The following is a 21078-nucleotide window of genomic DNA, read 5'->3' on the forward strand; positions in this document are numbered from 1 at the left end:
AACAATTGGTATTTCTTAGTTTCTGATACCACACAAATGCAGCATTAGAGCAGGGAAATCACATATCGCTGTGTCTTCATAAGTCGAAGTGAAGATATTTTATTATGATTTAGATTTGCTGAAAACTTATTTTTGGGTACACACTTGCTCTTTGGCCATTCTTGACATCAAAACAAACTAAAAAATGTCAAAAATTCAGGTTTGAATTTGTCTGTACTGAATGTAAAGTGTAAATGAAATGTATTGTATGACTCACTATGTAGTTAAATATGCAATTATATAATTACATTTGAATAACATAGCAAAACGAAGTAATAACTCTTGACTTCTAAAGGTTAATCATAAGTGGAACAGATTAACATCGGGTTAATTGGCAATAACAGGGCTGAGCACTCATGGGTAATGGTTCATGAAGCTGATGCAGTTCATAAAGAGGTAGGGATGAGATTAGATCAATGATAGTCTCACAAGCTAGACTACTACCTTTCAGCAGAGCGCCTGGTACTTTGTACTGCATAACATGATCAAGAACCACCTACAATTTCAGGAAGAAGCAGTTTGACTGACATGTCAAATGACTGATCACAACCTGCAGTGTGTTAGAGGGATGCAATCTTGAAAATTCCATAAAATTCCATTTTTTGTCACAATGTCCAGTGCAGGCAGCTGTTTTCTATTGCTGACTAGTATTTAGCTGGAAAAACAAAACTTTGTTTCCTGTCTAAATTATAAAAAATGCTGCAGTGTAGTGTGTACGCTGAAAAATGGTTGCACAAAAAGTATATGTATATGCATTTTTTCAGGGTATACGCAGGTGTGTGGATAGCCAATCACAACACATCTGACAAAAACCCAGCAGTTGTGGCCAGCTGCATGAGCAAAAGCTATGAGAAGCTCTATGTCCATGTGGACAGAGGCTGAAACTAGCTCAGTGCTGGCTGGTATTCAAGTTTGAGTAATGATTGCTGCTTCCACCAAATTTTCAAAATGTATTTACATTGTTTCACATCTCTGAGACTGAATTATAAAAACATCAGTGGAATTCACCTTTAAGCACTACTAAAGGAACAAAATATGCAAAGTAGTATTTTAGGAAGCCATTAATCCCATCATATACAGAGAAAATATGATTGAGTTATGATTATGAAATGAATTTGTCATTTTGTTTTTATTAAGAAGAACTTTCTTACTTGAGAGGTTAAGCCAACTCTGTATTAGATCTGTATGAAAAAACTCAGGTGAACTGCTCCTGACTCAATCCGATGACACACAGTCAGTGTAGAATAGACCAGCGTCACCACACACGTCAGACACACTGGAAATAGCCCAAAAAAACACAAACAACAGGAGAAAAACAGGGGCATTAAGTGTGAGACCTTTAAAAAAAATGGGCTATTCATGCGCACGTCTTGGTCTGCCGCACAGGCCCTATTTCCGGCCAGGGGAGACGTACTGGGCGCACACACGCATGTGTGTGTGCACCGTCTCCAGTGATTCATTCTGTATCCTTTTATCACAGCATGGAAAAGAGAACGGCCTCTTATTGGCACAATCAGCCCCCCCCATCTGGCTGAACATGCAGTGTGTGGAGCGCAGTGATTTCACATGCTCGGCCTGCTCCTGATATGTGCAATGACAAGCTTGTGTGAGTCGCCCAGCTCCGACTCCTCAACGCACCACTGCTCCATTCTCTCTCCCTCACTCACTCGCTTACTCTCTTTCTGTACGTATCACTCTCTATCCCTTTCACACGTTCACACATGACGCACTAGCTGAACCCATTTTTGTGCCGGCGACATATGACGTTATTTCTGTAATGCAGCTGTCCTCTGCAGAGAAAAAGCCTCCTTATCCGCTGGATAGCCTTCAGAACTCTGCTGGATTTTGCTGCCTAGTGGGATTTGAATCACAGAACTATTTTGACTAGACAAACATGGGTCCACTCAATTTGTCAACACATGACATTTAACTAGGCTTGGCACCAAGGGAGGGTCATGAAGGGGCAGTGCCCCCTAAGGTGGAATATTGTGCCCCCTCAGCTTTCCATTGCTCTTTTGTCCTGTAGGATAGACTATTGTTTGTAGAAGAAGATGAAGAAGAAGAAAATCTGAAAAAAATGTCTTTAAAAATATTTGTCCACAGGAGAAAATAATGTGAAATAAATACATTAGAAATAAAATTCAGTTAAAATTAAAATAATAAAGGCTATTGGCAATGACCATTTTACACTCTTGTGCTGTCAGGGAATGGACAGCTACTCTGGTGGTGCTTTCATGTTGAACTTTTAGGCTAATTTGTCCTCAGAACTGAATGTTAACAAATTAGTTTTGAACTTGCAATGGGAAGAAAAACAGCCCAGTCTTATCATCAACTTTTCATCAAAAGCCATGTTGTTACCTAATATGACCAGTTTTTTACATCAGCTTTGCTACAGAATTCTTTTCTAGTGCTCAGTTTAGTTTTCTGAAATAGTTTGCTGAATGCAAACCCAATTAACTGAAAAGTCTGTCTTGTCTGAACCAGATGAGTTTCCAAATCTCATTAGGTAAAAATGTATCCAGTTATCCATCATAATAATTAATATTGGGTTCAGTTCATTTTTGATCCCAATGGCATTTTTTTTAAATGACATCTGAAGTTTGTTTCTGATGAATCCGTGAATAAAAAGTAACTGTTCTGCATAAATTAAGGTGCCGCATATGGACTTTTCAGATCATTTACTTTGGAGGTCTTAATGCTTTAGTGTTAAAACTAACCCTGCTGTGTGGAGGCTCTAAGTTGTTTAGCTGCTTCAAACAGTGCTATATTTCAGCCACCAAGAGGCTGATTAAAATAACATAGGTGTGAATTCTGTGACTTAGACACACAAACTTATTAACAGAAAAACATTCATGATAAAGTTATTTTTAAGATGCTATAACCGTCTTCATTACTGTGATCATTCGCTCTGGGAATATGAGAAAGTGATTAAAAGCTTGTTATACTTTAACCTTTTTAGCTACATAAAAATAAACGTTACATTTTATTCTGTTGCAATTCAGTTAGGGTTGTTCTTTATTAAAGACGTGATTGAAACAGATAAGCCTGTATGTCCATGCAGTTGTGCCTCTGCAGTCATTTCTCAAGCCCCTTCGGTTATTTAATCCTGTCCTGCATTTAAAGATGATAAATTTACTCTGTTTATACTATACATGCAAAAATAATATAGAATTTTAAAATGTGTGTGTGCTTTGTGCTTTCTCAGTGAGATTACGTTGACAAAGAATAAAGAACAAAGCCTAGCTGAGGGGAGGGGGGTAAAAGAAAACGCGTTTGAGCGAGCACTGTATTGGATGCTTGGTATTTATATGACCTTTATCTGACCTTCTCTCTCCCCAGTACACCTCCGCTCTGACATACGACGGTGTGATGGTGATGGCGGAAGCCTTCAGGAATCTACGCAGGCAGAAGGTGGACATCTCCCGCAGGGGCAACGCTGGAGACTGCCTGGCAAACCCTGCAGCCCCCTGGAACCAGGGTATTGATATGGAGCGGACACTCAAACAGGTTAGAAACACGAAGGGGTTGGGCTCGACAGCATGTACAAAACACAAACTGTAGATTTATTGCTGTATATTGCTGGATTGATATGCCTTGCAGTATATCATTGCTATCATATCAAAGCATTGGCTCTATCATTATGAGGTCGTAGGTTCAATCCCTGTGGGAGATTGGGAGTTCAAGAGAGCATAATTGGCCTCACTTTCTAGGTCACTTTCTAGACCAGTCTTTGCTGATGCGGGTGTCTGTTAGCTGGCATTACAGAATTGATGGTAAATGTTCCTCTCCAAGCGTGTTGAATTGTCCAATGACATTGCGTTAGCAACAGTTTGAAAAAAATGTGCTGCCGCATCACATTTCTTGGAGGAAGCACGCGCTAGCCTTCACGCTACCAGCTTGGCAGCATCATGTCACCTAGCTAGTGTATAGTCTTGTGGGGCCAGATGTGATCTCGTTATAAGAACGTTTGAAGACAGCAATGAGAAATTTTGTGCTGAATGTGGGTGGGACTTATTAGGGAAGAAACAAACTGAGCATCAAATTTATAAACCAATGTATGTAAATATGTATCACGTGTGCGGAGAACATTACATGCAGCAAAAATAAACATTACCTCTTGCAAGGAAAGAAGAGTTCTGTTCTGTTAGCTAATGATACCGGTATGCTAGCTAGCTTGTTTTCTTGTGTTATTGATTGTATTTGAGACAGTAAAAGAGCACAGAGTAGAGGAATTTAGGGGTGGATTCAGAGGGGGGTGTATCCTTGTTTGTGGCAAATTTTTCCAAAAGTTTGATCAATTGTCCCCAGACATAAATTCTAGTCATGAGATTGCATCTGGCCTCGCAAGACTAGCTAGTGGGAGGAATTGGATGCAACAAAATTGGGGAGAAAATTGGGTAAAAATAAAGAAAGAAAGAAAAATGCCAGCTGCCCTTTACATTGTGAACAATGAATGCCTTCAGACACTAATATCTTGAATGTGTGAGGTCTGGTCAGGATGCTCACAGAATCAAAATTAGAAGCGCTTCCTTGGTCAAGTGCTCTTGCATCTACAAGCAGTTTGTCTTGGTAGATTTAGTGCATACATAAATGGTCAATACAGAATACAAACAGTAAATAGATCATGCAAATAAATGTAAAGCACAGCCACAAGGGCATCACATGTACATATCCACAAGATGTAAACTAAACATTGTCTGTGAGCTCACAATAAAGTGACCTTATGATTGGTTTGAGGGCTCATTTGCACATTGCAGTCTTTTATGCTGCCAGTATTGCAAAGGCCAAGACTGTGCTAATGATTAACAAATGATTCATTGTGCAGGGGAGTGGGGCTCAGACTACAGACAGTGGAAAGAGTGTGAATAGGCTGCATTAGTGTGGACAGGCAGTTGTAGTGAAGTAAAACATCCCAAATAGGTGGGAAAGGATTGAAGATAAACACAAAGATCGAAGATAAAGGCACATTGGAGAGACTGGAAAATGCGCAAAAGCCCAAGCGCAAAAAACAAGAGTGAGAGAGAGAGTGAGAGTAAGAGAGAAGATGGTGAAAGCCTGGAAAATGATTTAAGAGTGAACAGCAGCAGCAGAGTAATGCGGCTGCGAGAGGCAGCAGTTGGATAAGCAGTAATTACATTGTTTATCGCTGCAATCCAGGTCCGGCTCCAAGGATTAACAGGAAATGTCCAATTCGACCACTACGGACGCAGAGTCAACTACACCATGGATGTGTTTGAGCTGAAAAACAACGGCCCCAGAAGAGTAAGATCACTGTCATGTCTTTATATCATCTGCATCATCCCAGATTTCCATTTTTAAGGAATAAATTACATCATAAATATTAAAATAAGTCACTTTACTGTTCTCACCCTAAAGTAAGTGTGACTATACCAATAGAGAAAACATACATCTGCCCTCATTTTGATGTTTGTCTTTGGCTGTGCCAAAGTGTTGTTATGCTTTGTCTTTAGTCTGTCTGCTTACATCTGCTGAGTGTTGTTCACAGTCTTATTCACTCTCTTTTCTCTGTGTGTTTAATGCTCCATGGTTTGTTTGATGCAGCTGCTTCAGCAAGAACAATACCGATCAGCCTCATATTTGTTTTCATCTGCGTTTTCATCTGGATTGCCTCCGATGCTGCTTCAGGGTTTCTGTGTCTGGTGTACTTGAGGATATGGATCTTTTTCCACGCTGAAGCGTTTTATAGAAGCTTTAGCTTTTTAGTGACTCATTAAAATGCTTTAAAGAACATAAAGTATAATTTATACAAAGTGAATACTAAAATGAGTGACTAACCTCCAACATACCAGTTTAAATGGCATGTGTCCCCCTCTTGCAATAAAGCTGGCTCTTAGTGAATAACAGGGCTATGGCAAATAATAAAGAATTTCTCAGCACATGCCACATGATTGCTTGCACGAATTAGGAACCTATTTTTGATATGATCAGAATAATTTAAAAAACCACCATATCTACAGTTGTATGCAAAGTTTAAACATCCCTGGTCAAATGATATGTTTTGTTGATTTTCTAAGTAAAAATATGTTAACACATCATGTACAGAGAATATATTTCAATATTTTTCAGCAAATTTTAGTGCAAAATTTATATTTATTTGCTAAGTTATTGGGAAATAATGTAAAATATTGGGAAAAAATGTAAAATATAAAATGTGCCATAAATTTTGCACAGGCCACATTTGATGCTTTATTTTTTCCCCTAATATGTTAAAATCATCAAATACACAGCAAATCAGCAGAAGTCTGTTTTCTGTAGGGGATGTTTTAACTTATTTTCACTTAAAAAAGCAACATTATTATTTAAATGTATGCATAGGACTGTATCATGTACATTTTTTCCAGATAAGTGACAAGATGTCAAAAAATTAACACTGTTTGGGGTGCACAACTCTGATCACTTAACAGTTTGATCAGATTGTGTTTTAGAAACTATTCAGTGCATTCAGTCTCAACCTCATAATATTCTATGCATTCATTTGTTCAAATTAATCAGATTTCAATAATGAGTGCATAGAATATTATTATAATTTATTTTAATCAATGCAAAATCAATGCAGTTGAGTCATTGCCTTCAGATGCATTTTCACATTACTGTTATTGTCAATAAAATAGTTCACAGTTCTACATGCATGGCAGTCTGTAGACAAGTTTGTGTAAGATATAATTGTCAGCTAACTGTCTGAGGTGCAAACCCATAGATTTAAGGGTTAGGATCAGAAGTCACTAAGTGCTATAAAGGCTGCTGTCACACATGTCTCCTCTAAAGTCGTGTGGAGGCCCTGTGCGGTGCTTTATGGAGTGTGGCGGCTGCTGGCTGCTGTGGAGCAGTGTGCCTGGGGAAGAGTGATAGAGGGAGGCTGGCAGGGAGGTGGGGAGCAGTGAAGGCTGGCTTCCTTTGGGGAGCATCAATCAGGCAGACTGAGAGGCTGCTGCAGGCGGAGGCTGAGAGGCTGCTGCAGGCTGAAAGGCTGACAGGCAGATAGACTGAGAGATTGACAGGATGAGATACTGAGAGGCTGAATGAGTGAAAGACTGAGAGGCTTCTGCAGATATAGTCTGAGGGGCTAAGAGACTGAGGGGCTGGGAGCCTGAAAGGCTAAGAGGATGGGAGAGTGAGTTTGGCTAAGAGGCTGAGAGACAAAGGCAGTGAAAGGTTGAGAAGCTGAAAGAGTGAGAGACTGAAATGCCATGAGACTGAGAGACTGAAAGGCAGAGCAGTTAAGAGACTGAGACTAAAAGACTGAGAGGCTGAAAAAATAAAAGGCTGACAGAATGACAGGCTGCAAGACTGAAGGCCGTGAGGCTGAGTGACTGAGACTGGGAGACTGAAAGAATGAAAGGCTGAGTGACTGAGACTGGGAGACTGAAAGAATGAGAGGCTGAGAAACTTAAGGGCTGAAATGGTGACAGACTGAAAGATTGAGAGAGTGAACGGCTGACAGGCTGAAAGGCTAAGAGACAAAGGCTGACAGGCTGAAAGGCTGAAAAACTGAAAGGCTGAGAGACTGAAAGACTGACAGGCAGAAAGGCTGAGAGACTAAAAAGCAGATAGACTGAAAGGCTGAGAGACTGAAAAGCAGAGAGACTGAAAGGCTGAGAGACTGGAAAGCCTGAGAGGCTGAGAGACTGAAAAGAGGAGAGACTGAGAGGCTGAGAAACTGAAAGGCTGAAAGACTGAAAGATGGAGTGACTGAGAGACAGAAAGGTTCAGAGACTGAGAGACTGCTGCAGGCGCAGGCAGGGCAGCCTGGCATCCTTCACCTTGCTGCCTCCCAGAGGGACAGGGAGCTGCACCCACCCCCTCCACTCCTCAATCATCCTCCACTCAGCATAATGTAATACACGGCGACATTTCCTCCACCACACTTGCTCGGACCCACTCCCTCTGAAGTGGCTTCACGCTTCTCACACAGCATCTCAATCACACAGCAACGGAGAGGAGCTGCGTTAACACACACACATACACACACACACTCACACATGCCACATGCTTTTTAACATAGTCTCAGATATGCACACAAATGTATATAGACGCACTGAATAAACACCATTCATTACTATGAATACACATACATATATACAAATATACAGGCACATGTAAGTTTGCAATTGCTTGTCATTAAGAGAAACTGGAAAATGGTCATTGAAAATTAATTATGACTGTTTTTGGCTCATAAAACGTGGAAAGAAAGAAATAAAGTATTGTAGGATATGGGCCCTTATAAAACATTATAAACTTAGAATTAAAATGTTTTTGGTTCTATGCTTACACTTAATAAATGACAAATCATTCTAATTGTAAATTGATAGCAATTTTTGTTATCTGCCTTGATTGAAATTTATTTTCTTCAAACAACGTTTTTATGAACTTGTAATGGAATCATCTACAGCTCCGTTCATCATTCCGTTTGTTATTCAGTTATCATTTTTTACAGCTTCTGAGCTTTTTGCTACTATTTGCATAGGACTAGTGTATTAGACTAATTTTATACAGTTATCTGGAACAAGGTTTTAGAGGCTTTACATTGTTTCCAAACTCTGAACAGCAGCATTTACGCACACATACACACTTTTAGACTACTTTCTAACTGCTTTCTAACCTCCTAACCGTGTGTCCCACCTTTAGATTGGCTATTGGAATGATGCTGATAAGTTGGTTCTGATCCAGGATCAAGCCTTGCTTCCAAACGAAACCTCTGGCATGGAGAACAGAACTGTAGTTGTGACAACCATCATGGTGAGTGTCTAGAATGTTTTCTCACTTTTCAGACGAATGATATTCACAGTAATAGCACACAGGAACAGTTGTCAGGCTAAAAAAAAACCTGTTATGTTTGTCTCTCATCCAAATGCTTCCACCTAATGAGGTGTCGCACTCATTAGAATTAAAATTTACATTGAAGATTTGGAAATGGCCACCAGTGGGCTGCCTCATGCCTAAACACTTGCGCTTGCGTTTTGATAAGCGATGTGTGCAGTGTGTCACAGACTGGACTGCAAAGTTTATTTAAAGCATGATCCTGCTGTGTTGTTGCTCACCAAAGTGAAGTTTCTGTATGTGTGTGTGATCTGTCAGCCATATCAGTGTCCAGACAGAGATGGGAACTCGATTCAGCGGCTCGAACTCGCACATGACTGACTTGCAATACGACTCAGACTAAAATAAAGATTTCAGGCTAAGAAAAAACACTCACAAAACTAATTCAATTAGTGCGGAAAATGAATAAAACCTTGTAGTTACCTCTTTGCCGAGCGTATGAATCTGATGATTGTGAGCTCACTGAAAGAGCGTTCGTGCAAAACTTGGTGAATGACGTGTCCTCCGAGGATGTAAGTGAGTTATCTACTACTGTGATCAGTATAACTTGATTTTGCATTTGAGACCTCAACATCAAGACAGATCTATTCTATCTGATGCTGTGCGTGATGTTAATACATAAAGATGTGTGACATGATGCGAAAAACTCCCGAGAAATCTGCCTCTGACTATATTTAAATCTTTCAGGCTTTATAGGGTGACTTGTAGCAGCGCACTCATATTTTTAACACTCATATTATAGAGGTTTTTTAGTGTGTTTTCTATACTCAGTAATGCAACTCATTTTAATTTCAACAACAAAAACATACATAGTGTAGCTTTAAGACTTGAGATTCGACTGAGATTCAGACCCCAGACACTCAAAACTGGATTCGGACTCAGACCCTAGAGGCTTGCAGGCAGGGGCATAGCCAGAACATTAACAATGGGGTGGCCAGAAACGACCCAGTATGTTTAGTGTGGTGAAAAATGATTTGCAACAATGCAAAAAACAAAATTAAACAGTAGTAAATAACATTCTTCTGTGCTTTTATAGACCTATGATAATTGAAATACCTTTTTTATTAACTAATCACAATTTTTTAAAACTGATTTTGCAAAAAACATTGTTAGTTTTTGGTCCATCATTTCTACTGCTGAGTGCTGTGTCACTGGTTAAAATCACTGGTTGTCATTGGTTAAAATCAAAGCACAATGTATATCAAACCTTACTATATTAATGTAGAAATTTATTTAGGTGCCTGTTACGGCTAATGTGGAAGTCAAATGTTAGCTGGTTTCTTAAGCAAAAAGGCTAACGTTAAGGTTTTGACCAATGTTCACTTGTTTGTTTTCTCAGCAAAGTAGCCTATCAGAGCAATGACCAGATGCTTATTAAGCAGTATCATCTGACTCTTATAACCTATTGGTAACTGTAAAGTATAAACATTCACACAGAATAGGTAGGACATTATTTCTCTGGTGACTGCTTTATTGATGATGGTTGACTGTCTCACTTTGCATAACTGAAGGGTGACCATATATCATGCTAGGCGGCACTGGCCACCTCTGGCCACCCCATGGCTACACCCCTCGCAGGACAGCAACTTGCGAACATCTCTCATGTTCAGACAGATTGCCAGAGTTTACGATTGCATTTGCTGTATAACAGTTTTCAACATTGCTGCTGCAGGAATGAACATATCTGTGTCATCTGCCTTCTGTCCTATATTGTATGTCAGAAGGTCTCGTGGTTGCCTTTCATGGTGCCAAGGACATTGTGTTTTGGTTTGTTTTCCTCTGTTCTGTCTCCTGTAATTGTTGTGTTTTTAAAACGTATTAATTTAATAGGGATAAACAGACAGAACACTGCATGAAATGGCTCACACTGTAGCTCCAGCAGCACTGTGCAGTGTTCTTAGGTTATTGAATAAAGGGCATTTAACCAGTCAATGTTGAAGAATATTATTAGTGCCTAAAAGAAAAGGTGTGGATGTTGGTGGAGAAAGGGAATGGGAGAGTTACACCTGAAGCCAATGCTCCTCTTTTCAGCCCCTGTTGAGGAATCCTCTTTTAAGAAACTGAGCAGCAGACGGACTCTACCCAGCTGAAATGAAGCCCCTTATTAAAGCACGGACAGACACAGGCCGATTCGGAACCGAAAAGCAATAACATTGAGCCATGGACAGACACTTCCCAAGCCAAAATGAACTCCGTGATGAGAAACTGAGCCATGGACAAACAGACGCAAAGACAAAGCCAAGCCCTCATTAAGCAGCTGAACTATGGACGGACTCTGCAAGCACCATAATGAGTTATGCATTAGGATTGGATAAATCCACAGGAGTTTTCATTTAGGAGTAAACAAATAGGTTGAATGGAAATGCATTGTACATGCATAATGAGATCTGCTCTCATAGCATGGAAAGTGTGGGCTGGTTGTAAATTGTCATTCATGTTGCCAGTTTATTTACACCTTGTGCACATCTTGTATCTATACTCATAAGCCATTTTATCAGAAACACCTAACATATTGGTACACTTTGAAGCCCCCCACCTCACCCATCAATGGAAAAAGGCCACAATAGAACCTAACTGAGCAGATATTACTTGTGTCGTGGACCATTCTCTCAGTTCTCTCAGTGCTGCACTGGTGTGTGTATGTGATGTTGATATCACTACTGTGGTAAGAATAGTCCACCCCCCAACATTAAATCTGATCAGAGGTCGCCACATGGTGATCCCTTTCTATTGATTAGCAGGGCTGACAAAATGTGCTTAGCAACAGACATATAGTAATTGCCTTCCCACTACAGATGGCACCAATCCAATACTAGGTATCAGTATCAGCAGAAAATGCTGGATCAGAGATCGGAGGGAAAAAAGAATGAATCTGAATGTAGTTTATTTAAGGATTTTCTATTTTTGAGACTCTTACTTTCACTCCACTACATTTTACAGTAAAAATCCTGTTTTTCACTCCACCACTGTGAAGTGATATGATGCTCTTTCACAGATAAAAAACTAAACTGGAAGTGCACCTTCCACTAAATCCCTCTCCCAAAAACTGACTGTCCAACCATTGTTTGCATCTGTAACTAGGCCAGGGCGCTTCTGACAAGCTTTAGAAGCAAAGAAAATGCCATAACGATGTACTGGTATTTTTAAATCTGCCAGGCGTTTAGATGGTGAGTGAAATTTTGTCCGTTTCCTAAACTGAAGACACAAGAAATGGTGGATTGTAAGAATATCTTAGTTTAATTTTGATGCTACATTTTAAAGCAAATACTTTAAATACTATATACTGTAAAATTAAAGTAGAAGTAAAGCAGGTATACTTTTACTTGAGTAAGATTTTACCATGGGTATCTCTACTTTTACTCAAGTACTGGATTTGTGTGAACAAATCTAGCCTGAAATTACATTATGTGGTGATGATACTGAAAAGTTTCAACATCGGTACTGGAAAAGAAACAGTGCTATTGTGCTAGCTCTGAAACAAATGTGTTCTCTGTCGACGATGTGTTAAATTATTTGAACTCAGAAAGTCAACAAAACATGTCATTTGACCCGGGGCATCCAAACCTTTGCATACAACTGTAGATGGTATATGATGTCCCTGATGAAATGGCCATTGATTGTAGATACAAGCCAGGGGTACCCAATAAAATTTCAACTCGGTGTTCATTCATTAGGAATTGTTCAGATTGTGTTGAAATTCACTGGGAGTTTTTATTATTCTCTAATGCTTGCTTGGTATTTCTCTGTGGCAGCTTTTAAGGTTAGAGCTTATGTGTGCGCGAGTGCTTTTGTGTGGTCCTTCCTGAGCTGTAATTTTGCATGATTGAGTATCCTCCACTAAAGCATGTCTTAGGGCTGCAGATAACCCACAGCGGTAGCACAGTGTACCGCACATGATAAATTGTCTGCCTTTTTTTATGCTTGTAGATTAACACGATCCAAGAATAATAGTGCATTGCTCTTGTACAAATGTATAGATATGAGGAGAAAGCTGCATTCTCATACATCAAACAAATTCAAGATGAAACGAATCCTCAGTTGGCATTCAATGAAGAGCTCTCGATTGGCTGAGGGTGAATACTTGATTCGTCCTGCTGGGCTTTATGCCTTTCATGGTTCCAGGCTAGCCATATGGCTTAGGAAACATCTCTGAGAAGAGAGGCAGGTTTTGTGGGATCTTTATGGAAATGCACTTTCCTCTCTTGGCAAAGATAAGGGTTTTTACGTTATTGGACAAATGTACTAGATTTATGTTTGTTATTACCTTGGGATTATAGTAATGTATAGTAGTGCCATTGTTTTTGCTTTTGTCTTTTTCTTGTATTTCTCCAATGTTTTGTTTATTTCTTCATATTTAGTTTATTTGTGTTTTTACTGAAGATATTAACACCATCATTTCTGTGTTCTGTGATTAAATAAGCAGTGGAAGTCATGTATTTCAGAGTTAGTGAAGTAGTGCAGTGCTGAATACCCAAACCTTAAAGTTTAGCTTAGACGTGTACATTCCAGTGAGCTTTGCTTTGATCGATTTAAAAAATGTTATATTGTGCTTTGTATTGATATTATTGAATTATTTGCACACACACCAACACACACACATACAGTATTGTGCAAAAGTCAGAGACCACCATTTCATTAATTTAATTTTCAGACAAAACAGCCATTAAGTACAAGTTATTCATTTTTCAGCATCAGATGAAACACAGAAAACATACAGAAAACAGAAAATGACGCAGAAGCCTCAATAATTAGATTTTATATCATTTTTTAGTGTGTTTTTTGAATATTTAGTGTGTCCATACTTTGTCTTTATTACAGCTTTCATTCTTTTCAAAAGACTTGCTTTTAGTTTTTCAAAGTTCACACATCTAAATTTCAGTCTTAGAAGATGGTTGCATTTACTGCTTCTCGTGTTTCAGTGTTCAAGTGCAGATATTCTTTTGTTTTTTTCTTCTTCACATTAATGTTTTCTTGACAGCTACCTATCCTTTCAGACTCCTAATGTTGAGTTGTCTTCTCACAGTGGATGGATGGACAGAAACACCTGTGGAGTTTTCAGATCTGAAGCAAGAGTGGAGCCTAATTTTCTCTTGTCTCTCAAAGATAAAAGCTAAAAGTTCTGTTTATATGATGATGACAATTTTGATCATCTACTAGGTCTTGCATGGTTGTTAGGAGTCCCATTTTCTCTATATCTTTTAATGATTTAAGTCATTGAATTTTTTCACTCGTTTGCATTTGACTTTCCTCTACTTTATGCAAGTTAATTATCTTATCCTTAACATCCTCTGAAATATCTAGGAAAGAAATGTACAAGGCAGCTAAGGTGTGCTTGGGTAGTTGTTTCTGTGAATGTTTGTGACTTTTGAAGGGAAACAGGGGACTGTTCAGTGACTCCTTTGGGAACAGCTTTTGTTGGGTGGACACAGGTGTAATTTCTTGGTTTTAAGATTGGAAGGAAGGGAAAAGTGTCAGTCAGGTTCACACAAGTAAAGAGTGAACAAATTAAATATAAATAGATTTTATATTATACTTAATGTTGGAGACTTTGTGCAATTTTCTGTTAAATATGTAATTTCTGGTTTTTTTTTCTGACACTTCAAAATGAGTGGCTTGTACTTCGTGGCTGTTTTTACTGGAAATCAGGTCCACTACATAGTTGCGCAGTTACACACTGTAGACCTTCTGTTGTTATGCACAATTTATCAGCCATCTTCGGTCCCATTAATCACTAAGTTTCTGACCACAGGACTGCTGCTGTCCAGATTATTTTGCACTGAAGTGGTAGTATGTAGTGCTGGTATGAGCGTACCAGGCTCAGCATTGTTCCTGGGGTTTTTGTCAACAGGCAATGTACACAGATGTTTTGGGGTATGTTGGGGCTCAAGAAGGAAAAAACATGGCAACAGGAATGTAAATTAAACTTAATTTTATTGCATTTTGCAAGCACCCATATTAAGAGAGACAGTATAATCATGTTTCAGAGGAAACCAAACCTAGTTTCAGGTGTTTTCCCAAGGCAGTTGTGTAAACCGAGCTGACCCTCAAGCTCTGTCCCTGGGGCAACGCTGAAACCGACCTCTCTGAAACAGAATTTTAAGAATGTCCATATAAAAGACAATTTTTATACATGCCAACCCAGAGGGCACTTGTACAGTCTGAGGGCAAAAGGGCAGGGTCTCAAGCTCCCCTTGGGGTCTATCTGTGGTCCACCAACCAAAAATAGCTAGCCAAGAGAAGCTCTGTGGTCAGAAACTGACTATTGATGAAGGGCCAGAGTATCACTAACACAAATTGTGCATCTACAGTTGGGCTACAGTGGCTAATTCTAAGGTTTCTAATAAAGTGGAATGGTAGTAAGTTAAATATATGTTGTCAACAGCACATTGTATTAGTGTGGATAATAACTGTAATGATGGTATTGACACCATGATCTTGTACATCGATTAGCCATTTGCTCAGTTGTGTGTATCGTCATTGATATTCTGTACTCATTTATTGTATGTTATGACCTTATTTATCTGTGGAATAAAGGAGCTTTTTATGTGATGTAATGTTTTGATTTGATGTAAATCTACATTTAATGAATATGCTACAGTACTGTTGGAGTTGTGATCATATGGTGTCAGGAGTAAGTGTGTAACTGCAAATCTACACTCTGTTACTACGAGTTAAATGTGTTTCTTCTCTTTGATCTGGGCATTTTATTTCACTGTTCTTGCAAACGCAATCCAAGCTATATTAAATATGAATCTTTCGTGTCTCTATGTGCACAGTCTTTTTTATGCTCGAATCCTGAGATGAAAGAGCTGCGTCAAATGTACCAAAATCAACAAATCGGGTGCTTGGTTGGGTTGGCTGGAGTTGTTGACTGGTTGCCAGTTTGAATCTCTTGTGTGGTTTGCTCCTTCCAGGAAGGACCTTATGTGATGCTGAAGAAAAACTGGGAGATGTACGAAGGTAATGACAGGTATGAGGGATACTGCGTGGATCTGGCCTATGAGATCGCCAAACACATTGGCATCAAATACAAGATCTCTATCGTGCCAGACGGAAAGTATGGAGCTCGGGACCCGGAGACCAAGATCTGGAACGGCATGGTTGGGGAGCTGGTGTACGGGGTAAGAGATTTTTCAAACCTTCAGTTCTGTCAGAACAATTCTCTGTACATTTCTGCAGATAACACTGCATGACTTAGATAAAAATGTCACTGATACCAGTACAGATTGCAGCTGATAACTGATTTAGTAAAAGTGAGCAGATGCTGACTGCTGACTCAGTAGTCTCTTTAAAGACTGGTATAACCAGAATCAGAGTTTATTGGTCCAGTGTGTTTACTCATACAGAGAATTCGTCTTCTGTTACACAGTAGCTGACAACTAATGCTAATTTCATCTATGAATTCTAATGGTATTTTAGCACTAGCAGCTAATGCCAGAGCATGTGAACATTTGTGGATGTTCTAGACTAAACACAGACATCTTAAGCTTGTAAAAAGACATTCCATATATTTGTTTTGAAGCTTTCAATAGACAGATATGTTTACTTTGTATGTGGCAGTATGTAGTAATGTAGCAGTATGTAGTTACATGTTTTGTATGCAGCAGTCCTTCAGTAAAGAGCCTTAGAGCTGCCAATGCAATTCTCTGAAAATTATCTGACTGAAAGTGACAGATAGAACTTCCAGTGAGTGACAGATAGAACTTCCAGGAGGCCTAACATGTTTTTTTTTGCCAAATTGGTCCTTAAAAAATAAAAAAAATTTAAAAATTACTTGATTCCACTGTTACTTCCTAATTATGTTGCAGTTTATCTAACGTGAAGGCCTTCGGACCAGCCTTTGATGTAACCTAACCAATAGGAGAGCTAGCTTGGTTGTACCCACATAGGTAGCTCAGGGAAACAAATGATTTAGATGATTTTTTTTGAGGCGGTTCAAAATTTTAACTCATTTGTTTCCAGCCAAAACATTACAATGAAATAAGAGTATTACTGCAATTCTTTCAGATTTTATCAAACAACAAATATGATAATTCTATTAAATAAAATGAACTAAAAGCTGCATACATATTTTTTAGTTCCCAAAAAATATACTTTCCCTGAAGGCCTACAAGACCTCAGAAAATAGCGATTTTCTACACCTTAGAGGTGTGTGTTTGTTATAATGTGCTAATAAACAATATATTGGCTGCATTGGCAGGATTTTCACAATAAATCTGTGGAACTTAAATATCAGCTAACTGATATATCAATAGCCATAGTTCTACTGTATTTACTATTATGGGCAGAATAGATTACAAGGTTGACTAGGATGACCTGAAAATGTCTCTGTACTGGTGAAGACCATAAAAGCCTTGTTTAAGAAATGTTAGTTAAAGGTTTCTTTGATCACACTGAATGTTCTTAACATTCCTGAGATATGGTATTGATCTATGCTGTTACTAAGTCCTTAAGGGTCTAAATTGAAGGAACTAGATATGAAGAGTTGGCGGGTTCAGAAGGTTTAGGTCTATTTCTGTGTGCTGTGAATATTGCAAGTTCATACTTTGGGATAAAATATTCAGTTCAAGGGCAGGCACTGTCTGTGTAATTTGCTGTGAAAGGCCAAGTGCAAGACTCCAGCCTGTTCAGTAACTTCCCTCTTATAAGGAGTAAAACAGCTATGGGATGGACTTTCTGTGCAGAGGCTTTGGGAGAGACTTGGCGTGGATTTGAGCAGAAAGCGTCAGCAGTTTCGTTTCTAAACCTTCAGTTGTGACCATGCGCCCAGTGGGAGTGTGTGACAGTCCCTGCACCTCTGAAAAATAAACAACCTCTGGCAAGCTGATGTATATTAATGCATGTCCACCATACAGCCGGTCTTGTCATCTTGTAGATTTATGCTGAGCATGGGAAAACATGTATCCCTTCAAGTTTTTTTTTTCTTGTATTTTTCTCTACAAAGTGTCAGCCTATTATGATAAACTTTAATTTCTTTTTTGGATTAGTTTTGAGCCTTGCACAGCCCCGGCGAGGTCGAGAGTGTTGCTAAGTCACCAACAATAATCGAGTTTGTGGATTTACCATGAAGCAATACATTGCTCCTAGACCTTAGCGTCTGTATCCAATTTTTCTGTCTTGTGCTGTAAGCATATTTCTCTGAATTGATTGGTTCATCCTGCTCCCTCAAACTTCAGCTGCGGAATTAAGCCCCTCGGATTAGCTTCTTAGTTTTTCCAGCATTAACATGCAAAGCCTTGTCCAATTAGAGAAATTGTAAAATATGATGTGAAAGGAGAGGTGGAAATGGACGGATTATTCTTTATTTCCCTCTGCTTCACTGTGTATTGTTCAACAGTGTGAGATGCTGTGCATTTTGTCATGTTAAGTCATAAAGTTCTAACCGTGTCATTGTTATCTGCTTAAATGAGGGCATTAACCGCTCCACTCAGTAGCACTGGCTACTGAGCATGACTTCCTGTTTGTGTGTGATAGTAAAACATCAGTTCTATTCTCTGGCAATGGCCTAATGAAACACCCTTTGATTTCAGAAAGCGGAAATCGCTGTGGCCCCATTGACTATCACCCTGGTCCGGGAGGAGGTCATTGACTTCTCAAAGCCCTTCATGAGCTTGGGCATCTCCATCATGATCAAGAAGCCTCAAAAGTCCAAGCCGGGCGTGTTCTCCTTCCTGGACCCGCTGGCCTACGAGATCTGGATGTGCATCGTGTTCGCCTACATCGGCGTGAGCGTGGTGCTCTTCCTGGTCAGCCGCTTCAGCCCGTATGAGTGGCACACCGAGGAGCCCGAGGAGGGCACCGACGGTCCGCCCAGTGACCAGCCCCCCAACGAGTTCGGGATCTTCAACAGTCTCTGGTTCTCCCTAGGAGCCTTCATGCAGCAGGGCTGCGACATTTCACCCAGGTAATCAAGCTTCTAGTTAACAATTGAAACTTTTGATATCGTTATATGGGCCCACGCTTCAGTTCCTCACTCTTATATCTACTTTTATATTAATTAGATAGTAATTACTTCATAATAAGATTAACAATGTTATGCACAGAGTTAACGTGCTATCACTGGCGATAACATTTTATGTTAATTTGATATGAATTTCTCACTCTTCTTTCAAAAGTGTGGATTCTAAACTTGCAGTTGATACTACACTTGTGTTTATAAGTAGAAGAGAAGATATTTTATTATCATTTGAATTTGATGAAAAATTATTGCTGTCAGTCATTTTGCATAAGGAAGAATTAACCTTTACATTTTTGCCACATTTTTTTTTACATTTTTTGACAATGACTCAGACCTGTCAACAAGGAATTTAAATGTAATGCAAATGTAAATACATATGTAATTAAATGCAATGTAATTAAACATATTTTTGTTTAATTACTTTTCAGTAGTTTAACGACAGTAAAATCTCTTGACTTCTACCATCTCTGATATCTAACATAAGCCGTCCACATCCTAAGGTTTATAATTCAGTACCTACATAGAAAACAATTGACTGAAAATAATTGAGTTATTATTAAGTTATAGAAGTGAGTAATAGAAGTCTGGACCAGGTCCATGAATGTTAAGGAGTTAAAGCACTCACCTCTGCACTTTCAATTGCCCCAAGGGCAGCTTATTTAGGGGAATACTGATTGGAGAAAGAAGTGGAATTAAGTCTCTTAACCTGGGGTTACCTCATGAAAAGGTCCTCCGGGTATTGATATGGTAATACCAGACAACCTGAAATGGACATGTGGCTCTGTAGTTACCATGGCGATGTACCAAGGAGCGTCAGAACTTGACTGGAAAAGTGCATGCAATTTGCACAGAGTGGAAAGAGGGCCGAGGGATTCATAATGAAAATCAGTATTCTGCGGAGGGCTAACCTTAATGTAAATTGCTTTACCGTTGTATTGTGTGTGCTTTCCTGCTGGGGAAGGAGCTGTCATTCTGCACCATATGTGTCTCTCCCTTATCAGGAAGAAATGACACAGTCATATCCCATTGCTGCGCAGCTGTGCTCGGTCGCTATGTGTTTTAGCGTGTCTCTGCGCTTATCAAATGCAACGTCGTTGTCTCAGTCTGTCAGCTAAACGACGTGTCTCACCTGCGCCGTCGTGCTTTAGGAAGTAACTGGGGTGTCATTGTTGGTCTTCATTGCTTTTTGATGAATTTCACTCTCTCGGCAGGCCCAGCAGGAATTTTATCGGTAAACAATCATCAGGGGGTCATTGCCCGTTTCTGTGCACTCGCATGTCCATTCGTCCTATAGAGAAATTCTTGAATTCTGCAGGAAACATGCTCATTATTCAGCTGCAGTTGGTTGTTTTGTGTTATTTGTTTCTGGTCATTTCCCTCGCCTGCTGGGCTGACCTTAGTCTTTCTGTGGCTATCTGTGCTGCCAGCTTTCTCTGTCTTTCTTGCTCTTTCTTTCTCTTTCTTTCTCTCTACCTTATAACACCTGCATGACCATGATAGAGTTTTTTAAGACCTGTTATCAAAAGCAGAGAGCAAAAAAAAGACTCTATTTTTCAGCACCCCCAGCGCCAGATAAGAAATCACTCACATGACAGGACAAGGGGAACAAAGGAGCAATAAAAAGAGCGACATGTGGCAGAAGACAGCAGGTACTTAGAGTGCCATCAGAACCATAGAGTTCAGCCACTCTGCACTATAGCCTGCTCCCTGCAGTGCTATAGTGGACCTATGGTTCTGATCTAGCATAAGAAAACTCATTTAGGATTCCATCTAGGACTGTAAGAAGCCCATGCCTTTCATCAGCCTAATATAGCCTTAATAAGGATGCATGGAGTGAATAGGGAGACAGTGCTGAATGTGCATTTAATGAGTATTCAGTACAGGCAGTACAAGCACAGGGAAAAAATGAACTGCACTACCATTTTACAAACTGTTAATTTCTCCAGTCACTATGTGCCATCCTTTCAGCGTTAATATATGTTGTTTTGCGCAAAGCTGATGCATTAACAATACGACATATGGTGAGGCATTGTGCTGGACTGAATGTAAGCCAGTAGCATATTGATAATTCTGAGCCGTAATCCTCTTGATAGTTATGTGCATGTTTTAAGAGTGCAGAATTCTTAAGGGGAGATTTATCTTTGCTCTCATGCTGTGCACATTTAAATTATTTATCATCATTGGATAGAGAACACGAAATGTAATTATGCTTGCTCCAGATTGGTTCATGAACTTGTATCTTA

General features: G+C 39.4%; 1 protein-coding gene across 2 annotated transcripts in view; it reads left to right on the forward strand.

Moving 5' to 3' along the window:
• Positions 1–21078, forward strand: part of gria4b (glutamate receptor, ionotropic, AMPA 4b) — a 129360-nt gene that overhangs the window by 82988 nt on the left and 25294 nt on the right. For both annotated transcript variants that reach the window (XM_036587785.1, XM_036587784.1), the window contains exons 7-11: positions 3379–3546; positions 5197–5301; positions 8686–8796; positions 15792–15998; positions 18408–18781. In XM_036587785.1, the coding sequence (XP_036443678.1) occupies positions 3379–3546; positions 5197–5301; positions 8686–8796; positions 15792–15998; positions 18408–18781 (965 nt within the window). The remainder of the gene's footprint in view (positions 1–3378; positions 3547–5196; positions 5302–8685; positions 8797–15791; positions 15999–18407; positions 18782–21078) is intronic.

This window comes from Colossoma macropomum, unplaced genomic scaffold (genome assembly GCF_904425465.1).
Source record: "Colossoma macropomum unplaced genomic scaffold, Colossoma_macropomum, whole genome shotgun sequence".
Taxonomy (NCBI): Eukaryota; Metazoa; Chordata; class Actinopteri; order Characiformes; family Serrasalmidae; genus Colossoma; species Colossoma macropomum.